Source organism: Pelodiscus sinensis, chromosome 14 (assembly GCF_052426305.1).
Source record: "Pelodiscus sinensis isolate ZL-2025 chromosome 14, ASM5242630v1, whole genome shotgun sequence".
Taxonomy (NCBI): domain Eukaryota; kingdom Metazoa; phylum Chordata; order Testudines; family Trionychidae; genus Pelodiscus; species Pelodiscus sinensis.
Window position 1 is genome coordinate 13055027 of NC_143065.1, and position 23834 is coordinate 13078860.

The window sequence follows — 23834 nt, forward strand, 5'->3', positions numbered from 1 at the left end:
AAAAGCTGCTGAGAGACAGTATTCACCTCCCTCCCCCAGCACCCACACTTCCTGCTCCTCCTTGCTGGAGAGGGTTGGCTCCTGCCAGGACCTCTGGGGACAGACAGTGCCAGGATTAGTGTCCCGAGATGGGCCCAAACCAGAACTTTGCAGCCAAATGACACTAGTATGTGGGGGGAAGAGGGATTGAACTTCAGGGCTGGCCCTGGAACATAGGATTCAACACAATGAACCAAACCTAGGGCTGAACATCACCCCTGGGCTGTGTCTAGACTGGCGATGATTTTGCGGAAAAACTTGCCAGCTGTCTATACTGGCCGCTTGAATTTCCGCAAAAGCACTGACGATCTCATGTAAGATCGTCAGTGCTTTTCCGGAAATACTATGCTTCTCTCATTCGGGCAAAAGTCTTTTTCCGAAAGACTTTTGCGCAAAAGGGCCAGTGTAGACAGCACAGTACTGTTTTCCGCAAAAAAGCCCCGATCGCGAAAATTGCGATCGGGGCCTTTTTGCGGAAAACCACGTCTAGATTGGCCACGGACGCTTTTCCGCAAAAAGTGCTTTTGCGGAAAAGCATCCTGCCAATCTAGACGCGCTTTTCCGAAAATGCTTTTAATGGAAAACTTTTCCGTTAAAAGCATTTTCGGAAAATCATGCCAGTGAAGACGTAGCCCTGGTGTTAGGGATGTGGGTCTGAACTTTGTGCCTCAGCACAGATGGAGGCGAGCAAATCAGTTGACCCCTATCATGAATAGCGCCAACCAGACCTGACTCAGAGAGCTGGAAAAATGGGGGTAACTGTCTTGCTAAACTACAAGCCTGTAGTCAAAAGTTTCATAATGAAAGAAACTCTCTGCACCCTTTGTTGTTGGAAAGGAAAAAGAATGTCTATAGAGTGCCTCATTTACATATGTTACATACCCACAGTGCCACCTGGCACACTTGAAAATCACCCTAACTGAGGGTACGTCTACACTACAGCGCTAGTTCGAACTAACTTAGTTCGAATTAGTTAATTCGAACTAAGCTAGTTCGAACTAGCGCATCTAGAACTAAAAACTAGTTCGAACTAGCGTTTTGCTAGTTCGAACTAGCGCGTCCACACTGATTGGACGCAGGGGGGCATTTAAGGGCAGCTGAAACCGGTTCTGGCAGGGCATCAGGTCAGCAGTTGCTTTGTGTGGCTGCTGTCTGAGGCTATCTGAGGCTCGTGCTTAAAGGGACCCCCCCTGGACAGCCGGTTCTCAGCTTTTCCTGCTTGCTTGCCAACCTCGCCGAGGGACAGCAAAGCGTCGGTCTCTGTGCCCGTCTGTGTCGGTGCTTCCCTTCGGGGGGGACCGCCGCAGGTGGCAACATGGAGCCACGGCTCGCCCTGCACCTTCTGGTGCACGTTCTGGACTTGCTGCTGCAAGCCTGCCAGCAATGGCTCGAGGCTGCCTGGCACCACCTGGGGAACGTCAGCCCCCTGCCTCTCCGCCTGGCCGCCCTGGGGGCCGTGGAGGAGCCGCGGCGGCGCCCCGGCACCGGTGTGCCCCGCCGCATCTGGCGTCTGGACACCAGCAGCGACTGGTGGGACCGCATCGTCCTGGAGCGCTGGGACGACCGACAGTGGACCCAGAACTTTAGGATGAGGAGGGACACCTTCCTGGAGCTCTGCGAGTGGCTCGCCCCTGCCCTGCAAAGAAGGGACACTCGCATGAGGCCCGCCATCCCCCTCCAGAAGCGGGTGGCCATCGCCCTCTGGAAGCTCTCCACGCCGGACAGCTACCGATCCGTCGGGAACCAGTTCGGCGTGGGGAGATCCACTGTCGGAGCAGTGCTCATGCAGGTACGGCGCTCGTCGGCCACCGAGCCGGGGGGGAGGGGGGCTGCGAGGAGGGGATGGGCCGCCCCAGGGACAAAGGGGGGGGCGGGAGGAGGCGAAAGCGCCCCGCACCGGAGGGGTCGGGCTGTCCCGGCCGTACTACACGCCGCCAGGGGGGTTGCTTCCGGGAGTGGGGCGCGGGGCACTGCCAGGGCACGCACGCTCCCAGCCACCCGGGCGCCCCACTGATTGACGCTTTGCTGTGTCTCTCTCCGCAGGTGGTCAAGGCCATCAACCGGGTGCTGCTCCGCAGGGTGGTCCGCCTCGCCGACCCGGATGCCGTCATCCGGGGATTCGGCGCCCTCGGCTTCCCCAACTGCGGGGGGGCCATCGACGGGACGCACATCCCCATCCGTGCCCCGGAACACCAGGCGTCCCGGTACGTGAACCGCAAGGGGTACTTCTCCGTCATCCTGCAGGCCGTATGTGACCACCGGGGACAGTTGACGGACATAAATGTGGGCTGGTCCGGCAAAGCACACGACGCCCGGGTGTACCGGAACTCCTCCGTGTGCCAGCGGCTGCAGGACGGGACCTTCTTCCCCGACCGCCACATCAGGGTCGGGGACGTGGACATGCCCGTCTGCCTGGTGGGGGATGCCGCCTACCCACTGCAGCCCTGGCTCATGAAGCCCTACACGGGACACCTCAATCCCTCCCGCCAGGCCTTCAATAACAGGCTGAGCAGGGCCCGCATCGTGGTGGAGGGGGCCTTCGGGCGACTGAAAGCCCGCTTTCGATGCCTCCTCACCCGTCTGGACCTGGCCGAGCACAACATCCCTCCCGTGGTGGCGGCATGTTGTGTGCTCCACAATTTGTGTGAGCGGAAGGGGGAGGCTTTCTTGCCAGCCTGGATGGCTGAGGCTGACCGCATGGCTGGACACTACGGTCAGCCCCGCACCGCCGCCGTCCGGGAAGCCCAGCGGGGGGCCATCCGGATCCGGGAAGCCCTGCGGGAGAGCTTCCAGGTGGAGGAGGAGGAGGACTGACCTCTCCCTGCATACCCCACCGGGGCCTTCTTCCACCCTACCCCCCCCTTCCCCTTTCCCCTCCCTACCTACTGTCAAATAAAGACACCTGTTTTTCCAACAAAAACGTCTGTTTATTTCACAGAACTGGGGTGGGGGAGGGAGGAATGAAGGTGGGAGAAGGGAGGGGGAAACCTGGGACGAGGGAGCTGGAAGGGGAGGGGAGGGAAGGGAGGAAGGGAAAGGAAAGCTCAGGGGTGGGAGTCTGGGTGCCTCTCCCGTCTCGCCACACTGCGGGTCCGGGGGCGTCGGTGGGGAATGGTTGTGGAGGGGGGGGCAGAGAGGACAGGGGGTGTGGAGGAAGCAGGAGCGGAAGCAGGAGGAGCAGGAGGAGCAAGAGGGGGAGCAGGAGGAGCAAGAGGGGGAGCAGGGGGAGCAAGAGGGGGAGCAAGAGGGGGAGCAGGGGGAGCAAGAGGGGGAGCAAGAGGGGGAGCAGGGGGAGGAGGAAATGGAAAGCGGTCTAGCAGGCTCTGGAGGTGGCCTCGCAGGGCACGGCCCTGCTCCTCCAGGGCCTCCAGACTCCTCTGGCGCAGCCTGAGGTCCTCCTGGACCCAGTGGTCCTGGAGACGGAGCTGTCGGTCCAGGAACCGGAGATGCCGCCTCTGGTAGTCCTCCTGGTTCCTGGCTGTCCTGCTTGCCCGGGCGCGGGCGGCTGCTGCAGGCGGTGTGGTGCGCCCTGCAGGCCCCGGTGCTGCAGCTGTGGTGCAAGAAGACCAGCGGTCAATTACCCCAGGGGCCCAGGTGTGTGAAACCCAGCTCCCCTCTGCAAGGCCAGGGCCCCTGCAGGATCCCCAGCTGCTGCTCCGTGGTGGGCAAGGCCCAGGCGCACGGTCCCGGGGCTCCCTCTCGCCCCAGCCCCCCGTACACATAAGGGGAACACGAGGGTACTCACAGGTGGACGCCTCCCCGGCCTCTGATGATGCAGGCGAGCGGCTCTGTGGGGTGCCTCGGGGGTCCCGGGTCCTGGGAAGGCTGGCAGCAGGCTCCTGGCTCTCAGAGCCCTCTTGCTCCTCCTCGGTGTCCAGGAGCGGTCCCTCTGCCCCGGGGTCAATCACGTCCCGGGGGGCAGGGACGGCATGAGCCCCCAGGAGGCGGTCCAGGGCATGGAAGTGGGGGCAGGCCTCCGGGTCAGCCCCTGGCAGGCAGGCCCGGGAGTAGGACTGCCGCAAGTCTTTAATCTTGCAGCGCACCTGCTCCCGGCTGCGCTGGTGGCCCCTGGCGGCCAGGCTGGCAGCCATGCGTCCATAGACGGCCGCATTCCGGTGGCTAGTGCGGAGATCGTGGACATTGGAGGCTTCCCCCCAAACCTCGATGAGGTCCACGATCTCCGCACTTGACCAGGCGGGCGCCCGCCTTTTGCGCCCCCGGGCAGGCTCCTGGGAGCCGCCAGGCTGGTCGTGGGGAGCAGTGGAGGGCTGGGAGCCCTCGGATGGCTGGCTCATTGTGTGGCAGGTGCAGGCTGTGCAGGCACGGGTGCTTGCAGCCTTGCAACTGGCACAAAGTGAGTAGCCAGCCCGTGGCCCTTTAAGGGCTCCGGGGCCGGGAGGGGGGCAATAGAGTTTCCCTGGTGTTGGCCAGAGTGGCCACCAGGGAAACCTGGGAAGCCTTAGCCTCCCACTAGTTCGAACTAAAGGGCTACACAGCCCTTAGTTCGAACTAGCTAGTTCGAACTAGGCGTTAGTCCTCGTAAAATGAGGTTTACCTAGTTCGAACTAAGCGCTCCGTTAGTTCGAATTAAGTTCGAACTAACGGAGCGCTAGTGTAGCGCATAGGAAAGTTAGTTCGAACTAACGTCCGTTAGTTCGAACTAACTTTCTAGTGTAGACATACCCTGAGTTAGACAAGGGCCATGTCTATGCTACCACTGTGTGCACAGGGCTATGTTGGTGGGAGAGTGTCTCCGGATGACATGGGTACCGTGGCTTATGGGGGTGGTTTATGATACAGGTGACAGAGCGCTCTCCTGTGAGCATTGAGTGGCTCCATGGAATGATCTTACAGCTGCATCGGTAAAACTGTGCTGCTATAAGCTCACTGGTATTGCTGTGGCCTTGCACACAGAGGCTGTGTCTATACTGGTGGCTTCTTGTGCAAGAAAATGTCCACACTGCCATGTGCGAGACGTGCTTTTGTGCAAGAGCGCCCATGGCAGTGTGGATGCTGTCTTGCACAAGACAGCTCTGATGGCCATATTAGCCATAGGGCTTTCTTGCACAAGAAACCCCTGCCCAGCATCCTGTGCAAGAGGGCTTACACCTGTTAAAAAAGAGTGTAACTCTTGCACAAGGAGCCCTCTTACCACGCTGTAATGTAAATCTTCTTGCGCAAGAGCAGGCGGGCTGTGTGGACGCTCTACGGATTCTTGCGCAAGAACAGCTGTTCTTGCGCAAGAACCCACCAGTGTAGACGTAGCCAGACAGGGAGGTGAAGTGTTAACTCATTGGCAGAGGGGAGCAGGGGCTTCTCTCCTTCTGGTAGGAAGGACATCTGCAGGTAGCAAAGATCCCAGGTGCTCTTGGTGACCACCTCCTGGGCTACATCTACACTGCAGGCTTTTTGTGCAAGAACTGCACGCGCGTTCTTGTGCAAGTAAATTTACAGTAAGGCGTCAGAACAGAGGGCTTCTTGCGCAAGACTTATACCTCTCCCCACAAGGAATAAGGCCTCTTGTGAAGGAGCTCTTCCACAAGAAGGCAGTGTGAACGGGCAACAGGGTTTTCTTGTGCAAGAAACCCCTATGGTTATAATGGCCATCAGAGCTTTCTTGCGCAAGAGAGCATTCTCACTGCCATGGATGTGCTTGCGAAAAAGCACATCCCTTGCCCAAAAGCACATGGCAGTGTGGACGCACTCTTGCACAAGACTTTTTCTGCAAGAACTCTTGTGCAAAACAGTTCTTGGGCAAAAAGCCTGCAGTGTAAACGTAGCCCTGGGGATCCTGCAACACCAGGAGGACTTCTCAGAGGAGACAGGACAGGGAGGGTTCCCCAGCAGAGACCCAAGAGGCTGTTTCAGTGAGGTCCCTCCCTATCCAGCACTTACATTGAGCTGGATTACAAATCTGGGTACCCAGGGTATTGTCTCGGGGGCAGACTAGGAAAGCAGCTTTAGCAGGGCTAGAGCTGGATCTTCAGAGAGCCCTGCCCTTAGCGCCTGAATGACAGATGGGCATAGCCAGAGAACTCCTGCCTAATGCCTATTGACAGAGACTGGTGGAGAATGGGCTCCTGCAGATTTACAGAGGACTCCTTTTATCCTTATCTGCATGTTACAGTGTTGCTGAGTGTTCCCAGATTGCCTAATAAATAGCCCCTTGTTTTGAGTATAGAAGAATGCGGGTGGGCAGCTGGGAGGGTGTTCTGCCTGCAAAGAGCAAATTGGAGGAGGATTTATTTATTTTTCCTGATAGTCTGGGTGGGGGTTGGAGCAAGATTTGTTGCTCATCAAGAAGACCCTTGGACATGTTCAACCCATCCTTCCTTGCTGTCGTTAACCCCCTGGGAGAAGAGTTCCCAAAATGGCTTTGCTTTTCATTGTCTCCTTTTCTCTCGGCTCTCTCTAGCCGTGTTCTGGGCAAGGACGGACCTGTGACATGAGAGGCCCAGGCCGCACAAGAAGAGACTCAGGCCATGACACGGCCTGCTGCTAAAGGAGGGAATGATTTTCACAACACATAAGGGCTACGTCTACACTGGCCCCTTTTCCGGAAGGGGCATGTAAATTTCAGCAGTCGTCGTAGGGAAATCCACGGGGGATTTAAATATCCCCCGCGGCATTTAAATAAAAATGTCCGCCGCTTTTTTCCGGCTTTTAAAAAAGCCGGAAAAGAGCGTCTAGACTGGCCCCGATCTAGACTGGCCTACTTCAAAGTAGGAATAAGAGCCTCCGGAAAAGGGCACTTTTTCCGGAGGATCGGGGCCAGTCTAGACGCTCTTTTCTGGCTTTTTTAAAAGCCGGAAAAAAGCGGCGGACATTTTTATTTAAATGCCGCGGGGGATATTTAAATCCCCCGCGGATTTCCCTACGACGACTGCTGAAATTTACATGCCCCTTCCGGAAAAGGGGCCAGTGTAGACGTAGCCAAGTTGTGAAAGGGCAGAGGCTGCCTGGGATAACACAGCCCTTAAAGTATGGGATCCTATGACCAGCTCTGGATCTGGACCAGAAGTGCTGAAATACCGTGAGAAAGAAACTATTTTCAAGGTATTTCAAGGTAATGCCTCAATGTCTGGTGGTGGTCGGCACCAAGCAGAATTCCTCAAGGGTTGGTTCCAGGGTCCGTTTGGTTCAAAATTTTTATTAATGACCTGGATAAGGGGATGGATTGCACCCTCAGCAACTTTTTGTGGATGACACTAAGCTAGGGGGAGAGGTAGATACATTGGAGGGCAGGGATAGGGTCCAGAAAGATATTGACTAATTGGAGAATTGGACCAAAAGAAATCTGATGAGGTTCAACAAGGACAAGTGCAGAATCCTGCACATGGGATGGTAGAATCCCAGGCATTGTTACAGGCTAGGGACCGACTGGTTAAGCAGCAGTTTGGCAGAAAAGGACCTGGGGATTCTAGTGGATGAGAAGCTGGATATGAGTCAACCATGTGCCCTTGTAGCCAAGAAGGCTAATGGCATATTAGGGTGCCTTAGGGGGAGCACTGCTTGCAGATCTAGAGGTTCCCCTTTATTCAGCAATGGTGAGGCCACATCAGGAATATTATGTCCAGTTCTGGGCCCCCCGTTACAGAAAGGATGTGGACGCATTGGAGAGGGTCCAGTGGAGGGCAGCAAAAATTATTAGGGGGCTGGAGCACATGACTTATGAGGAGAGGCTGAGGGATTTGGACTTGTTTAGTCTACAGAAGAGTGAGGGGGGATTTGATAGCAGCCTTCCACCACCTGAAGGGAGGTTCCAAAGAGGATGGAGAGAAGCTGTTCTCAGTAGTGACAGATGACAGAATGAGGAGCAATGGTCTCAAGTTGCAGTGGGAGAGGTCTAGGTTGGATATTAGGGAAAACTATTTCCCTAAGAGGTTGATGAAGCACTGGAATGGGTTACCTAGGGAGATGGTGGTATCTCCATCCCTACAGGTTTTTAAGTCCCGGCTTGACAAAGCCCTTGCTGGGTTGATTTAGTTGGGTTGGTCCTGCTTTGGGCAGGGGGTTGGACTTGATGACTCCTGAGTCTTTTCCAGCCCTGGGATTCTATGATTCAGAGAGCCTCAGAAGAAATGCCTAGGCCAGCTCTGCAGAGCTCCGTTGGTTCAAATAGTTTGGATAACTGGATTCTGGACTCACCATTGCGTCTCTGAGCTGACTCCAGTTTCCCAAGCTCTGGAGCTTTGCCTCACCCATCAATAGTGGGTTGGTTCTTGAGGGGAGGATATGGGACACTGTCTATGTATGTGTGGAAACTTAAAGGTCACATCAGTTGAGAGAGCGGTGAAGCACTGGAATGGGTTACCCAGGGAGATGATGGAATCGCCATCTCTAGAAGTTTTTAAATCTATGCTTGACACACTCCTGGCTGGGATGATTTAGTCAGGATTAGTCCTGATTTTAGCCGGGGGTTGGACTTGGTGACCTCCTGGAGTCTTTTCCAACCCTATGATTCTATGCTCCAGAATAAATCTAATAGCAGCAAAGCCAGGTTATTCTTGGGGGGTGGATGATTTGTGTTTCCTCAGCTGAACGAATGCCATGTGCACCTCTGTGCCAACTCCATGGAGAAATGAGGTGCTGCAATTTTGGCAGCACACAGACAACAAGGGGATTCCCAGCAACAATGCACCTATTGCGGGTTTGGAGAACTTCCCGGTGGACCTTTGCAATAAATACAGGCTCTCCCAGGTAGCTCCCTACGGGTCCTGCCTAGGTGGGAATCTGGAGTGTTCCCTGAAAATGGGGAGCTGCTAAATAACAGTACTTCCATCAACCCCTCCCCGCTGATCATGGATTAACGACAAAGGTAGTCTCTCCTCTCAGCCTCCATCCACAATGATTAATTCTACTCTTTAATGCTGCCACCTTGTGGGCAGTATTGAGGCATGGTGTGAGGCTGCCTTGGTTTGTATCTTGCATTGCAGACAGCACCCTCTCAGCTCGCCCCAGCACCTTGCTCCCCTATGAGGGGCCTGATCCTGCCACCACACCTGTCATAGTAAAAACCCCACTCGTCTAAGCAAAAGCAGGACAGAACTGTCGCTTTTAGATTTCGATTTACCCCCATCCTTCATGCACTTGATGTTTCCTTCTCTTTCCTGCTGTGTTATTTTATCAACACCAGAGTCATTAGGAAAATCGTTAGGCTGAAGTTGTAGAAAAATGTGATTTATGCAAAGGCAATTGATCCCACATCATTTCCAGCTTCCTTGCTAATATTGTGGGGCTTTAGAGGGGCATTTTGTTTCAGGATTGGCAGGTTAAGTGCATTGATGCAGGATGTTCCATGTATCCCCATTGATCTCATTTCCCTCACACATGCATGCACACACACACACACACACACACATGCTCTCTTGTTATCTCTCCTTCTCAAACACATTTCTAAATTACAAATACACACATATGCTTTTGCTGTTAATGCTCCAAAGCACCTTACCCCCAAACCCTGCTTCTCATTATGAAGCCCCAGGCCTTCTCTCTCAGAAGTGTTGTCATTACTATTAAAGATGTGTTAGATGCCAACAGCATGTTTTGAGCTCTGTGAGACAAGGCAGCCCCACCCCCAACGTAGAAGCACCGTAGGAGCAAATGATGGTGGTAATATATACAGTATTGCCTTAGTCACCTGCTAGCAACAGTATCATCATGGCAATAGATATAGGTGTACACACTACATCTGTTGGGGGGATCAAAATGAAGTCCTACCTATGTTTTACTCTGCTCTGTATATGGTGCCATCCATTTCAATGGGGTTTTACATGCAGATTTCAGACTGTTCCCAAAAAGCTGGCAATCTAAATGACAATCCTGTTGTTTGCTCTGGGTGTGCTTGGCTTGCATAATTCAGATTGTCAGCTCTTTGGAACTGGAAGCATGTCTTGTCTATGTAAAGGGTCATTTACATTTGTGGTGCTGTTTAAATATACATGATAATAATAATAGTAATAGATGTTGATCTTGTATAAAGAGCTGAGACCCACTGAAAAAGACTGCTGTGAAGTTCCCAAAAGAGAAGGTGAGGGTGTATGCACACATACTGTAATCATGGGTGGGGAATCGCAGGCCTGGGGGCTGGATGCGACTCTGGCTTGCCTGGATCTGGCCCCTGAGTCTCCCCACACACATTGGGGAGTTTGCACTGACAGTCCAGCCCTCCCGCTGTCCCCTCGCAGGGTTGGTGCTCACAAAATCTATTAGCCCCTCCGGATCTGGTGTGGGAGGGGAATGTGGGGAGCGTCATTCTGCTTCTCAGTTGGGCCACATCAGTGAGGCGATTGTTTGGTTTTTGCTTCTCACTTGTGTGTGAACTCCAACTGATTTTTCTGTGGGTCAATGGCCCCTGACCCAAAAAACGTTTCCCACCCCTGCTGTATACATTGCATTGATGGTCTTGGGTAAAATGAGCATGACTTTGCTTCATTTGATCTGTATTCGTATATGTATCATCTGTGATACCCAGAGAGGGTGGAGCATATGCGGAGGCGGAGAGGGGTGTGTATGTGTAAGGGCACAGAGCTCTGAGCAGTTACTGTAGGTGATTCAAACTTAGTCTGGCAAGTCTTGTCTTCTTCCCTGTGTTCCTTTCATTTCAGTTTTCAGGGATGCTTTGGGAGGATCACAATCTGCGTCAATCTGCGCCTGGGTGTCATAGAATCATAGAACCATAGAGCTGGAAGAGACCTCAGAGTCAGGGAATGCCTTACAATTTGCAGGGACCTAAGCTCATAGAGGGAGGATGGAGCTGGTGACCTCTGACCCTGCAGCTGGAAGGGGCTGTCAGCCTCCCCTCCTGTCACACTGGGGATGGGACCGACACGGGTTCATTTTCCCTCTGGTCCCAGTGCCACAGGAGTCTGGGTCAGCAGGTGAGAGAGCGAGTTGTTGCACGATGTCACAGAGTTCCCATAACAGTCATTTTGCATTTGTCTGTGTGGAGCCACTCACTGTCTGGGAACCTTAGTCCAGTCCTCTATCCATCGGTGGCTCACTTACATGGCTTGTGGATGAAGGCCAGATCATCAACATCAAACACTTCTGCAGGCAGAAATAGCCATCTGGGCCCCACTGAGAGGCACAAGTGGGAGTTGGTAGCCTGGCAAGCAACTTTGTTGGCCAGTGCATCGGGCAGGGTTAATGGATTCTGAATGCAGCTGTCTCTGCCCCTCTTTGTCTGAAGAAAGGTTGCTGTGACCAGGGGCTGTTGGGCAGAGGGAGAGTGGAATGGAATAGATCCCCCAGAGCCCTTCTGGAGGGAAAGAAGAAGTGAAAATGCACATTAGAAACAAAGCTTGTGTCCATTATCGCTGGAGAAAACTGCCTGGGATGGAAGAGACATCATTAGGCAAATCCGTGACTATTACAAGAAGACAATATAAGCGGAAGGAACTGTATCTGCTATATAAGCAGAGGACTTCACTATGTCCCCTGAAACTCATTAGCTGTAGATGCAGCAATGGGCAAATCTCAGAAAGTTTCAATGCTTGGTTCCAGTCAAGAAGTCAAAAGCTGGACGCTTATTGGAACCTCTGGAGCTTTGGAGCCCACAACAGGCCCAGAGCCCCACCTCTGACGTGATTCTGCTCTTAACAGGCCCACTCCTCTTCCCCATGGCCAGTTGTTCATGTGTCTGCAGTGGGCTGCTCTCCTTTGGTAGCAGCAGGAGGTTCCCTCAGACAGCTTCACACTGGTCTGAATCTGCTGGGCGACTGAAGGGGGATTGGCACAAAAAGTCAATCAGTGGGCGCTGGGCTTGATACAAAAGCAAAGACCACCCTGGATCTTACTTTGTCCTAACTGTCGCCCTGTTTCTAGCAATGACAAAGTTAGCATTCTGTGTTCTCTGTACCCCTCATCCATCGTACGCAGAAGGCGTTGTACTGGTTTCAGTCCATTCTCCATTACATGTATTGGGAGATGTCATGATCCAACAGAGCCCAGGAGATGTGGATTCTGGACATGAACTTATTGTGTGGCCTTGGAGCAGTTACTTAGCCTCTCTGTGCCTCAGTTTCCTCACCTGTAGAATAGCAGCAATGATACTCCTCCCCTTTGCAGTCAGCTGGTAGAGCTTTGCTCTAGGACTCTGAGCTTTGCTCAGTCTCTGTTTGGCTGACCCTGAGCAAGTTTCTGTCTCATTTTTTCTATCTGTAATATGGAACTAATGCTAGCCTGACCTCCTTTCTCAAGCATTTCAAGATCTATGGCTATTAAGGGTTGTGTAAGGTATTACTTTTCCTACCCTTTGTTATACCCATTCCTCCATTATGAATAAAAAAAGTAAAAAACTACAGTGGTCCTGTAGCACCTTAGGGTGTGTCTACACAGCACTCTTACCTGTAAATAGTTTATTTCGAAATTTGGCACTGTCTACAGAGCACCAAATTTCCAAAAAAATTGCTATTCTGAAACATCCGTTATCCCTCGTGCGATGAGCTTTACAGGGACATTGGAATAGTGAGCCTGTTATATTTCAATATAATGGGCTTGTTCCTAAAATACAGACTAGCTATTCAGGAGACCAGAGGTATCCTGAAATAGTTCCACCGTGTAGACACAGCCTTACAGACTAACCAAATTATATCCATGGCATCATGAGCTTTCGTGGGCACAACCCACTTCCTCAAGGCACAGAGGTTGAATTAAGGTGCTCTAAGAGGGGCAAAGCCCTGCCCCTTGATGTCAGCACAGTCCTCTCTAGTCCCGAGGAACTTGTCAGAGTCTGGGATCAGACGGGCAGTTTCTAGTACATGTGCCCTTATCAGGGTGTTTGGAAGATGTTGATTCCTACATTTTCATTCCTCTGATTGTTCTCCCCTGATTTCCGACCCTCCCCCCGCCCCCGGGCTGTGCACACCACACTGGCACCCTCTGTTGGAAACCAGGGACAAGGCTGATCACTTGTGAAGCTGTAATAAGCCAGAGCCCACCAGCTGTCCAGGAGGACGGCGAGCCTATGAAACGTCTTAGCTCTCAGCTCTGTGATCGGCGTGGCCATACCAGCCCAGTGCTGGCCGGAGCTGGAATCCAGGGACTCGAACCCTAGGGAACATGGGCATGGTGGCCGGCTTGCGCGCCCAAGGAACGCTGGCACCTCCTGGGGAGCGGAAGGAGGAAGAATCCCAGAGCCGGCACCTTCCCAGGCGAGGAAGTGCCCCTCTCCCAAAGGACCCCCCCCCCCATGAACCCTGCTGCCTTCCCGTGCCAGGCCCCCCCCTGCTACCCCAAGCGGCAGATGCCTCCCTGCCCCAGCCGGATCTGGGCACGTGGGCTGCAAAGCCCCAGGCCAGGGCGTGGCCCCGGCAGCATCGCCCCCCATCCGCCTGGGCCGGGCCGCGCCGCGCCCGCCTCTCGCCGCCGCCGCGGAGTGGGAGGGAGGCTGCTATCGATCGCGAGCGCGCGGCCGGGCTCAGCCAGTCCTGCCGGGAGCCGGGGCTCGCCGCCGGCCACGCCCAGCGCTCTGGGGCCCACCCCTCGCGGCCCCGGCTCGCTGCGCCCCAGCGCCCGTCCCGCCGCCGGCTCCCCGCGGCCGCTGGAGGAGGAGCGGCGCGTCCCGGCCCCTTTGTCTGGGAGTGAGGGCGGAGATGCCGCCCGCTCCCCGCCCCAGCCGCCAGCCTCCGGTCCCACCTGCCTCCCGCCAGGCAGCCGCGCAGGTGGGGCGGGCAGCAGCTCGCCCGTAGAGCCCGCGGGCTGCCCGGACGCCCGCGCCCGCGCCCGCGCCCTGGACCCGGCCCTCGGCCCGGGAGGGGGACTCGGCTCTGGGCGGCTGCCGCCGGTGGCTTTGGGGCTGGGGGAGATGCCATTTCCCGCCGAGAGAGACAAGCGGCGAGCATGAGATGCAGGTAGGAGCGGGGGCTGCGGCTGCCCCGGGGCTGGCTGGGGCTGTCGTGTCCGGCTGCAAAGAGGCGAGCTCCGAGGCTGGGCTCCACTGGGAAGTTTGTGCCTGCGGGATGGGGCTGGCCGGCCGCGGTGAGCTGTGCCTGTCGGGGGGCGCCGTGCTGGGCTCTGGGCTTTGGGTCGGGGCGTGTTGCTTTTGTATTGAGGGCCGGTGTGTGTGTGTGGGGGGGGGTGTCGAGTATGGGTACGTGCAGGGTGGGGGGCACAGGGGCTGGCTGGGCAGTTGCGTCCCCACAGGGCGGTGTGAGCGCCAGTCCCCTTCCCTGGAGGGCTGTGAGGTTTGTGTCTGTGGTAGGAAGGGTGCGGGCTGGGGGGGTGTAAGGTGAGCGTTGGGTGCATTGGGGGGGCATGTGTGCGGGTTTTGTATGTGCCTGCTGGCTTCTGGGGCTAGGAGGGGTTTGCATTCCCAGCACCCTGCCAGCTGCTGCTGCCCTTGTACTTGGCTGCAGAAGTCTCTGGTTTTCCTGCTGGCTCTGCCCTCATTTTTCCTTCCTCTCCCTCCCTGCTCCGGTCTCCCGCCTGTGTTTCCATTGTCCTGCATTGCCTGGGTACTGTTCCCTTCCCCTGTCCCCACTGTCACTCTCCGGACGGAGGGGGAGGGGGATAGCACTAGTTGTGCCCAGCTCTCCCACCCCCCCTTCAGCAATGCACCCAGCAGGCTAAGGAGACTGTTGCCTGCAAACTCCCTGAGCCAGTCCCCAAATACCAGGGGGATGGGCAGTCTTTAAAAACCTGGATAGACGGACTGACGGACGAATGGATGCTCATTGGGGTTCAGCTGCTAACTGCTGTTCTTGTTCTAGCCCAGCTAATAAACTGGCGCTTGACTGGTGGCGGGCAGGGGGGGGGTGAGTGAGGCATTGGGCTGCATGGTAATGTGAGGAGCCTGCCTGGTCCAGCTAAGCAGATGAATTAACTGGCCTGGAATAGGTTGCACATCCAGGTAGGCTGTCACTGGGACAGTGCTACCAACCAGGGATCAGCAGAGGCGATCAGGGAGATTAGCCTGCAGTCAGAGACAGGCACTGCAATCTAAGGTATGAAGAGTTAATGCCAGATGAGAGTAGCTTTCAGTCACAGCTTCCTCAACCCTAGGGCAACGGCGTCTGGGATGGTTAATTTTGGTCCAGAATAGACCTCAGTCACCCAGAGCTTAATACCTGGGAAGGACCATTGGGGAACAAAAAGACCATCAAGGCAGCAGGGTGGAAAGGGTTAATGTGGGGAGAGTTGCCCTTCAATTCAAGATGAGCCAGTGTTGGAGGAAGGGTCTGGAATTGTTTTATGGCAGGAAAAGTAGCCATCCCTCAAGCCTGATTTGTGTTGGTAGTATTCAGGGAGAGAAAGGGTTAATGTTAGAGGGGTTTGGCCCTCAGTTCCCGAGAGCGCTGCCTCAGGGCAGGGAGAGCTGATTGCAGGGAATTCAGCCCTTTCGGGACAGGGGCTGTCAGTAACCTAAGGGTGTAACTGGGTTCTGCCATGTATGGACAGGGGGACTAGGCTCTAATGCCAATTGGAAAAAGAGGCGAGAGGAGACCAACCTGGCTGCCCCTGCATGGAATTTTTCTTTGTTGCCTTTTTACATTTGTCCTGCAGATCGGATTTTTCACCTTTCCATCTCAGGGAAATAAAAATATTCTAGAGCCCAAAGTGTTGGCCACAGCATGTCCGGGATGCAGGAACTTGTGGGCTCAGAGAACAAACAGAGTGTGCTATTTTGGAGAAAGCAACTTGCTCGTGGGCGGGGTGGATTTCTGCGTGGGTTGGGTGAGAGAAACCACTCAGATTCCTTTCACAGTAGGTGCTTGTTGGATCATGAAGACCTAATTCTTTTTTGGGGGGGGGTCCCAGCCACTTATGCGTTCTTAGTGTCAGTATCCCCATAAAAGCTAAACATCCTTCAAAAGTAACAACCCCTTCCTTCCAGAAGGAACTGGCTTTCTATTTCAGTTCTGTGGGACATGTTGGGCATGGAGCTGAGAGGAAGTCACTGGCCCTGTGCTGTAGTCACTCTCACCTTCTGGCATTCATTCATATGCCCAGAGCCTGGCCAAAGAGAGAAGCTCTTGCATTTGAACAGCAGAATTACAGTTAAAGATGGGGTGGGTCAGGAAGCAGCATGAAATGCAGGAGCTCCCTAGCTCTGCAGATTGGCTTCTTCTCTCAATTTTACTCCCCCATCACCAGCTGCATCCTTTCTCACTCTTTCTATTTCACACTCAAAACCAACCCTTAGACTGGGATGTCCACAGCTGTTTGTACATGTCCTCCACACCTTCAGTGAGGATTAAACCTGTCCCCCCCCCCGCCCTTCCAGCCTGTTGGAGAGCTCAGAGTTGTTGCTCCTGCAGCTTTGACATCCACATAGAGCAGAAACTACAGTGATGACCCCCATCAAAACCACTATCAATAACTGGACAAAGATGGGGGGCTGGAATGACACATCCTTGGACTTCAAGGGGGTGATTGGGCCCCCTCATGCTCCACTCCTTGAAGAATGGGATTATAATACTTCCTGTAAGATCCAAATCTCTGTATGGTCAAGTCCCTGGACAATGGCTGTTAATTACAGGGACACTGCACATATTTGGATCATTGGCATTTCAGATATTGCAGGAGTGTCTGAAACTCCAATGATCCAAATACGTGCAGTGTCCCATTCCCCACTCTCCTGCCATTCTGATCATCAAGGCAGATATACACTGAGTTCCAGCCATGTGACCAGTGGCCCTTAGGAGCATGCTCTGCTCTCCCTCCCTCCCTCCCACCACAGCTTGTACCTATCGGCACAATGCTGCTTGAACCTCCCATGAGACTTTACTTCTAGGGCTGTAGGAACCAGTTTCACCCCTCACTTCAGGGCTCCCCCTCAGTGTCCTCACCATCAGTGTTCGTAGTGTTCCTCCAGCTCTAAACGGAGACAGGCTCCACCCAGAATGTCATAGGCCTGCATGAGTGCGTACATGTCCAGTGGGATTGTCTGTCATTGGGTGGTTTGGACTGGAGGCAGGACTGGAGGAGAAGAACTAGAAGGGTTTGTACTCAAGATGGTCATTAGTCCTTTCTTCTTTGCCTTCTCTCTCTCTTCTTCTGGCTCCTGTCTGGAATGGGTGATGCTGAGAGTTCAGTGGTTGTCTAGAAAGGGGGAGGGGAGGAAATTATCTCATTCTGAAGCTTTGAAACTTGTCCTTTTTGTCCATGTCTGCACTGCAGCTGTTACAGCTGTGCTGCTGTGGCATCATGGTTTAGATGGTTCCTACAGCAACAGAAAGGTTATTCTGTCAATGAAGATAATCCACAACCTCAAGTGGCGGTAGCTGGGTCAACTCTTCGATCAGTCTAACCACTTATATGTTGAGGGTTAAACCAGCTTAATTATGGTGCTCAAGGGTGTCAGTTTTTCACACCCCTGAGCACTGTAGTTATGTCAATCTAAATTTTAGACCATATTTTGAGATCCTTCTGTCACTGGTCTTTGCCCATTGGGTTAAGAACTTCAGGAACTCTGCCATAAAAGAGCTGTCACAAGTTTCTCCTTCATTTTCCAAGCCCAGTTCTACAGACAACCCTTTCTATTTCAGGAAAGAGGTGGAAAAATGGAGAATCATAGAATAATAGGACTGGAAGGGACCTCGAGAGGTCATCGAGTCCAGCCCCCCGCCCTCAAGGCAGGATCAAGCTCCGTCTACACCATCCCTGACAGATGTCTATCTAACCTGTTCTTAAATATCTCCAGAGAGGGAGATTCCACCACCTCCCTTGGCAATTTATTCCAATATTTGACCACCCTGACAGTTAGGAATTTTTTCTTAATGTCCAATCTAAACCTCCCCTGCTGCACTTTAAGCCCATTACTCCTTGTCCTGTCCTCAGAAACCAAGAGGAACAAATTTTCACCTTCCTCCTTGTGACACCCTTTTAGATATTTGAAAACCGCTATCATGTCCCCCCTTAATCTTCTTTTTTCCAAACTAAACAAGCCCAGTTCATGAAGCCTGGCTTCATAGGTCATGTTCTCTAAACCTTTAATCATTCTTGTCGCTCTTCTCTGTACCCTTTCCAATTTCTCCACATCTTTCTTGAAATGTGGTGCCCAGAACTGGACACAGTACTCCAGCTGAGGCCTAACTAGTGCAGAGTAGAGTGGCAGAATGACTTCACGAGTTTTGCTTACAACACACCTGTTGATACAACCTAGAATCATATTTGCTTTTTTTGCAACAGCATCACACTGTTGACTCATATTCAACTTGTGGTCCACTATGACCCCTAGTCCCTTTCCGCCATGCTCCTTTCCGCCATGCTCCTTCCTAGACAGTCGCTTCCCATCTTGTATGTATGGAACTGATTGTTCCTTCCTAAGTGGAGCACTTTGCATTTCTCTTTATTAAACCTCATCCTGTTTACCTCTGACCATTTCTCTAACTTGCTAAGGTCATTTTGAATTATGTCCCTATCCTCCAAAGAAGTTGCAACCCCACCCAGTTTGGTATCATCTGCAAACTTAATAAGCGTACTCTCTATCCCAATATCTACATCATTGATGAAGATATTGAACAGTACGGGTCCCAAAACAGACCCTTGCGGAACTCCACTTGTTATCCCTTTCCAGCAGGATTTAGAACCGTTAACAACAACTCTCTGACTACGGTTATCCAGCCAATTATGCACCCACCTTATCGTGGCCCTATCTAAGTTATATTTGCCTAGTTTATCAATAAGAATATCATGCGAGACCGTATCAAATGCCTTACTAAAGTCTAGGTATATGACATCCACCGCTTCTCCCTTATCCACAAGGCTCGTTATCTTATCAAAGAAAGCTATCAGATTAGTTTGGCATGACTTGTTCTTCACAAACCCATGCTGGCTATTCCCTATCACTTCCAAGTGTTTGCATATGATTTCCTTAATTACCTGCTCCATTATCTTCCCTGGGACAGACGTTAAACTGACCGGTCTGTCAGAGAAGACCCAGAGAAGATCAACACAAATGATTAAAGGTCTAGAAAACATGACCTATGAGGGAAGACTAAAAGAATTGGGTTTGTTTAGTGTGGAAAAAACAAGTCTCAGAGGAAACATAGCTTTCAAGTACCTAAAAGGGTGGTGTTACAAGAAGAAGGGAGAAAAATTATTCTTAAGTTATGGTAGGACAAGAAGCAATGAGCTTAATTTATAGCATTGGAGGTTTAGGTTGGACATTAGAAAAAACTTCCTAACTCTCAGGGTAGTGAGGCACTGGAATAAATTGCCTACGGAGGTGGTGGAATCTCCATCACTGGAGATATTTAAGAGCAGGTTGGATAGACATCTATCAGGGATGATACAGATGCGCTTGGTCCTGCCACGAGGGCAAGGGACTAGACTTGAACTCTCAAGGTCCATTCCAGTTTTAAGATTCTGTTCCCTGCAGTTGTTGTGACTGTGCTGAACAAGCTGTGAATTATATCTAAACTCATTGAAATATACAATTTCAGCAGTTCCATCCAGTTTTGAACTTCCCCATTACTTACTTAGCAAATATTCTGCATGATAGTGGCTCCTTTTCTCCTTGCTGTGATTCTAATTAGGTCTAAGCAGTTCTGAATTTCAGGAAAGCATGGAAGCAGGGATTGGAAGGTATTTTGCTAGTTCTGCAGAGGTGTCGGAAGTGTCTATTGGAAGGTGGCCTTAGTTTAATAGCAGGCTTGGAGGACACAGGCCCGACCTGGATGGTATTAGACTTATAATCAGACCAGATATAGCTGCAGTTGTTTAGAGAACTTAGGGAGGAGCGAGGTTTTCCAAAGCCTTTTGTGCACAAGAAGAGGAAGAATTAATTACAGAACTAATCACTAGACTTTTATAATACATTTACTGTAGTTACGCTGTAATTATACTGCAACTATAATGTAATTACTTTATGGTACCTCTAATTACCAGTGTTTCATATGACTGGAAGGTTAACTGTATGACTGAATTACTTATTACTGCTTTAGTTTCATGTTTAATCCATTTCACTGTGGTATCACTGAAGTTGTACTCTTTGGAACATGTAATGAGTATAAAATCCTATAAGGTGAGGTTTAATCATATGGATCAATAAATCACTTTATAATTAGAGTATAATTGTGGTGTTATAATATTATAATTACAGTCGCTGAATGGCAAAGTGCAGCTGAACTGATGAGGGCTACATTAGGATTAATACACTTCATCAGGTGTTAGTGCCTTGTGTGTAAGCCTGTCACTGTCTCTTGTGGAGCTGCTCCTGTGTCATGGTTCCCACTATTTGCTGGGCTCTTAGGGCTGCTGTAATAATCTATATGCTGTGGACAACAGACACAGTTATTACGTCTGCCCATGTGGGGTTTGGCAAGTGTGGATGTGCCAGTTTGGATTTGATCTTTGTGCAGTGACCCCTATGCTATACTGGTCTGTGTATTCCTGCCTTTGACTACAATGCGATCAACCCAATGTCCCATGACAATTCCTATCCCTCCCTCTCTTTAGAGGCTTGGAGCTGTTAAGGCCTAAGTCTTAGTTCCTTTGTTTTCATCGCCAAGAAAACCCTCTCGGTGGGTTTTTTTTGTTTTTTTGGCCTAGTTTTCCAAAAACCAGGATTTAGGTCATTCAGATGAGCTGCTGATATTTCTGTGGCTTATCCCAGCTCCCACACCTTAGAGGAGGAGCCAATATAAGAAAAAAAGGAGGCGCTTAGAGCTTTAGTGGCAATAGGGCATCACATGATCTGGGTCCGACCTACTTTGCTGGTGCATCATTTATTGTAAGTCTTGGTTTTGCAGCTCCATGCGTAGAGCTCCCATTGTCATCAATGGGAGTTCCATGTGTGGAGCAACTAAGAATTGGACCCTGGATCTGTGAGTCAGCTCACTGCCTGCTACTCAGGTGTTGAAAATGCTGCTTCTAGATCAGTGATTCTCACACTGTGGGTTGGGACCCCAACAATGGTCACAACCCCATTTTAATGGGGTTGCCAAGGCTGGCTTAGACTTGCTGGGGCTAAAATCTGAGCTTCACAACCCATTTGGGGCTGGAGCCAAGGGCCTTAGCTCAGGACAGCACAGTTCAGATTGCAGGTCCCTAGCCCCAGGAGTTTTCTAGATGTCTCTTTGCAGTAGAATTCATAGGGACATGGCCAAATGCCCTCTGGACTGGCACTTTTTTGGCAACATGGTCAGCATGTGGTGATGCTAAGAATTCCGAGACAAGATGCCAGTCTTGAAGTCAATCATGATGGATATTGGTGGGGTGAGAAGGTTTGGGGCTTCTGCTGCATTTTCTTCCTCAACCTTTGCCCAGCTGTCTCTGCTGCCAGAACGAGCTGGCCCAACTCAATTCCCATTTAGATGTTGCTGAGGCTACTTGGAGTGTGATGCTTTGAGGGCTTGGGTTTCTGTAGTGACCAAGAGCCAGCCTGACCCTTTTTCCTTAGAACTTAAACTGGACTCTGCACACAAATCATTCTTTCCCCCAAAGTTCCACATAGTTAATTTTCTCTCCTTGTTATTTTTCTCTTATTGGTTAACTACATTCTCTGGGTCTGGTGCTGCAGAAATATACTGGGATTGCGTTGGTTAGGAAGTACTAGTAATCTCACAAGATTCTCTGACTAGTCTTGCTGGCCCATGAGGTTCTGCTGAGGATCTAGGCCAGGACTACTCAACACGCGGCCATGGGCCGCATGCGGCCCACAGCCCGTTTGCTTGGGTTTATGCAGATCTCAACAGTTGGCCTGCAGGATTTTTTGAACAGGCCTCCACTGGAAACATGCTCCACAATGGCGAGACAGTATAATGGTCTTCTGTTGAGATGCATTTTAGTAGTTAAATTCCTGGACTGTCATTGCTCATTAAAAGTGCTGTCGTATGGGTGGAAATTGGGTAAATATTGCATTTTATTAATATCAGCAGAACTGACTTAAATGGGGCCTGTGTTGTGTAGTCTTGCCTTAATCTTTGTATTCATGCCCGTCAGTGTGAAAGAAGCTATTTGGATATATATATTTACATGTATATGCAACCACCCTTAAGTTGCGGCCCTCAGCATGTGCTGTGAGTATCATTGTGGTCCCCGGGGCTTCCAAAGTTGAGTAGCCCTGATCTAGGATGTGATTCTCCCTCTTCTGCCCCCTCCCCCCGCCTCCCAAGTGCTGAAGTTACTTAAGAGCACAAACCCCATTGACTTTCACTGAAACGTCTGCTCTGAAGAAAAGCTGGTCAGAATGGTTTTCTGAAGGAAAATGCAGTCACTTTCTTCCATGGGTCACTTGAAAGTAGGCAACACTCTTCTATGTGCTAGGGTGCGTGATGCTGTTGATATTAAAGGAGATTCTAAGTATCCCTGAGGTGATGTTGGGTAGGTGGGAATCTTCTGTCCACCCCTTTACCTGAGTCCCTTACTCCTCAAGGAATTCACAATTCCATCTGGCTGGCCCCTTGTACATGTTCAGTGGCATGCCTTGGGAACCTCCAGGAATAAACCCATTCTAGTAATACTAAAAAGTGCCAATTGTAAATATGTATCTAACCAACTTAAATTAGGCTTAACACACCTTGATTTAACAATTTAAAGAAACAGGGTTCAACAGACTAAGATTAAACATTGCCCCTAATTTGAGTCCACTGTGTGCAGTTAAATAAAATAAATTCACAAATACAGGATTCAGTAATAAATTAAACTTGTGTAACTGGCACAGAATCTTCCCAGTAAAGGTTAGAGGCTCCCATAGTAAAGGGGCCTACATGCGCAAAACTGAAATTTCCCCAAATCATTTAGTTTTGAGTCAGTTCAAGAAAACATTAAACTGCATTTCTTTTGTGGTTCAATGCCTTATGGGAGTTATCATTCAGGAGCCCATTTTCTCCTATGAGCTGGGCTCCCTGGAAGACTATACCTCCCATTATGCAATGCAGGTCCAAGCTGTATGGTGCTTTATGGGAGTTGCATGACTCGGCCTGCCTTACAGGAGCTGTGGTCCAGCGGGGGTACGGCCCTATGAGGAGAATGGGAACATCAGTGTTCTGAGCTACAACCCCCATCAGTCAAGGTGCCTCTGTGGGAAATGCACTGTCATGTGGAACTGACTTGAAATGAAAAGTTTTGGCACCGTTCAATAAGCCCAAATGAAACATTCTGATTTGGGGACTTTTTTGATATTTTTCAATGAAAATTCCTTTGGAATGGAATTTCCATTCTGTGACGTTTCAAAATTTTCTCCCAATTTGAGGTGAGAACAAGTTTTCAGAATTTCCCTCCAGACAGATAATGCAAATTTCCCTCAGTTCTCCTCCAAAGTCATTGAGGTGCTTCTAAATACCCTGTCCCCAAATTGTCAATGCTTACGTGAACCAACCCTCTACACTGTGTGTGGGCTGCCCATTCTGTAGAATATGATACCCCCCATTGACCATTACCCTCCTCCAAGCCTAGTCCCTTTGCAGTCAAGGAGAAAATCCCTGGAGGTTTGTGGATATGGGGATCAGAATTCAGCCTTTTGCTGATCGGATGCTTGGGTGACCATTTCTGGGAATGAACTTCAGGAGAAGATGGTTGGGAGCCACTAAGTGTGAGCAGAGCAGAGATGATGGCAGGTTCCTGTGGCTTGTCTCAATGACATGGTGCGATTGGTTCATGGGGAGAGCCCTGGTTTGTATTATTCTAAAGCAACTACCCCCCCCCTTATTCTCTCTCCCTTCCTTCTCTTTGTCTCATCCCCCATCACCAGTCATGCATTTCTCACTGATCAGCGCCCTGTGCTCCCCCAAATTTAACTGTCATAGGCAGTGTGGCTGAGCAGCCCCAGGGCTTAGGAGCAGAGAGGTGGGGATGGTAGAAGTGAGCTAAGAACATAACAGCTCTATCTGGTTGAGCAAGGATGGGCA

General features: G+C 51.4%; 1 protein-coding gene across 6 annotated transcripts in view; it reads left to right on the top strand.

The window, feature by feature from the left end:
• Positions 1 to 23834, top strand: part of LINGO1 (leucine rich repeat and Ig domain containing 1) — a 515304-nt gene that overhangs the window by 444174 nt on the left and 47296 nt on the right. The window contains exon 1 of one of the 6 annotated variants that reach the window (XM_025186223.3): positions 12992 to 13193. The exons of 4 other annotated variants lie outside the window; for them this stretch is intronic. Coding sequence is in view for 1 of the 2 variants with exons in the window: in XM_075897385.2 (XP_075753500.1) it covers positions 13887 to 13892 (6 nt within the window). In the remaining variant the exon portion in view is untranslated. Of the gene's footprint in view, positions 1 to 12991; positions 13194 to 13403; positions 13893 to 23834 lie in introns of those variants that run through there. One more of the 6 variants, XM_075897385.2, reaches the window with a different exon arrangement.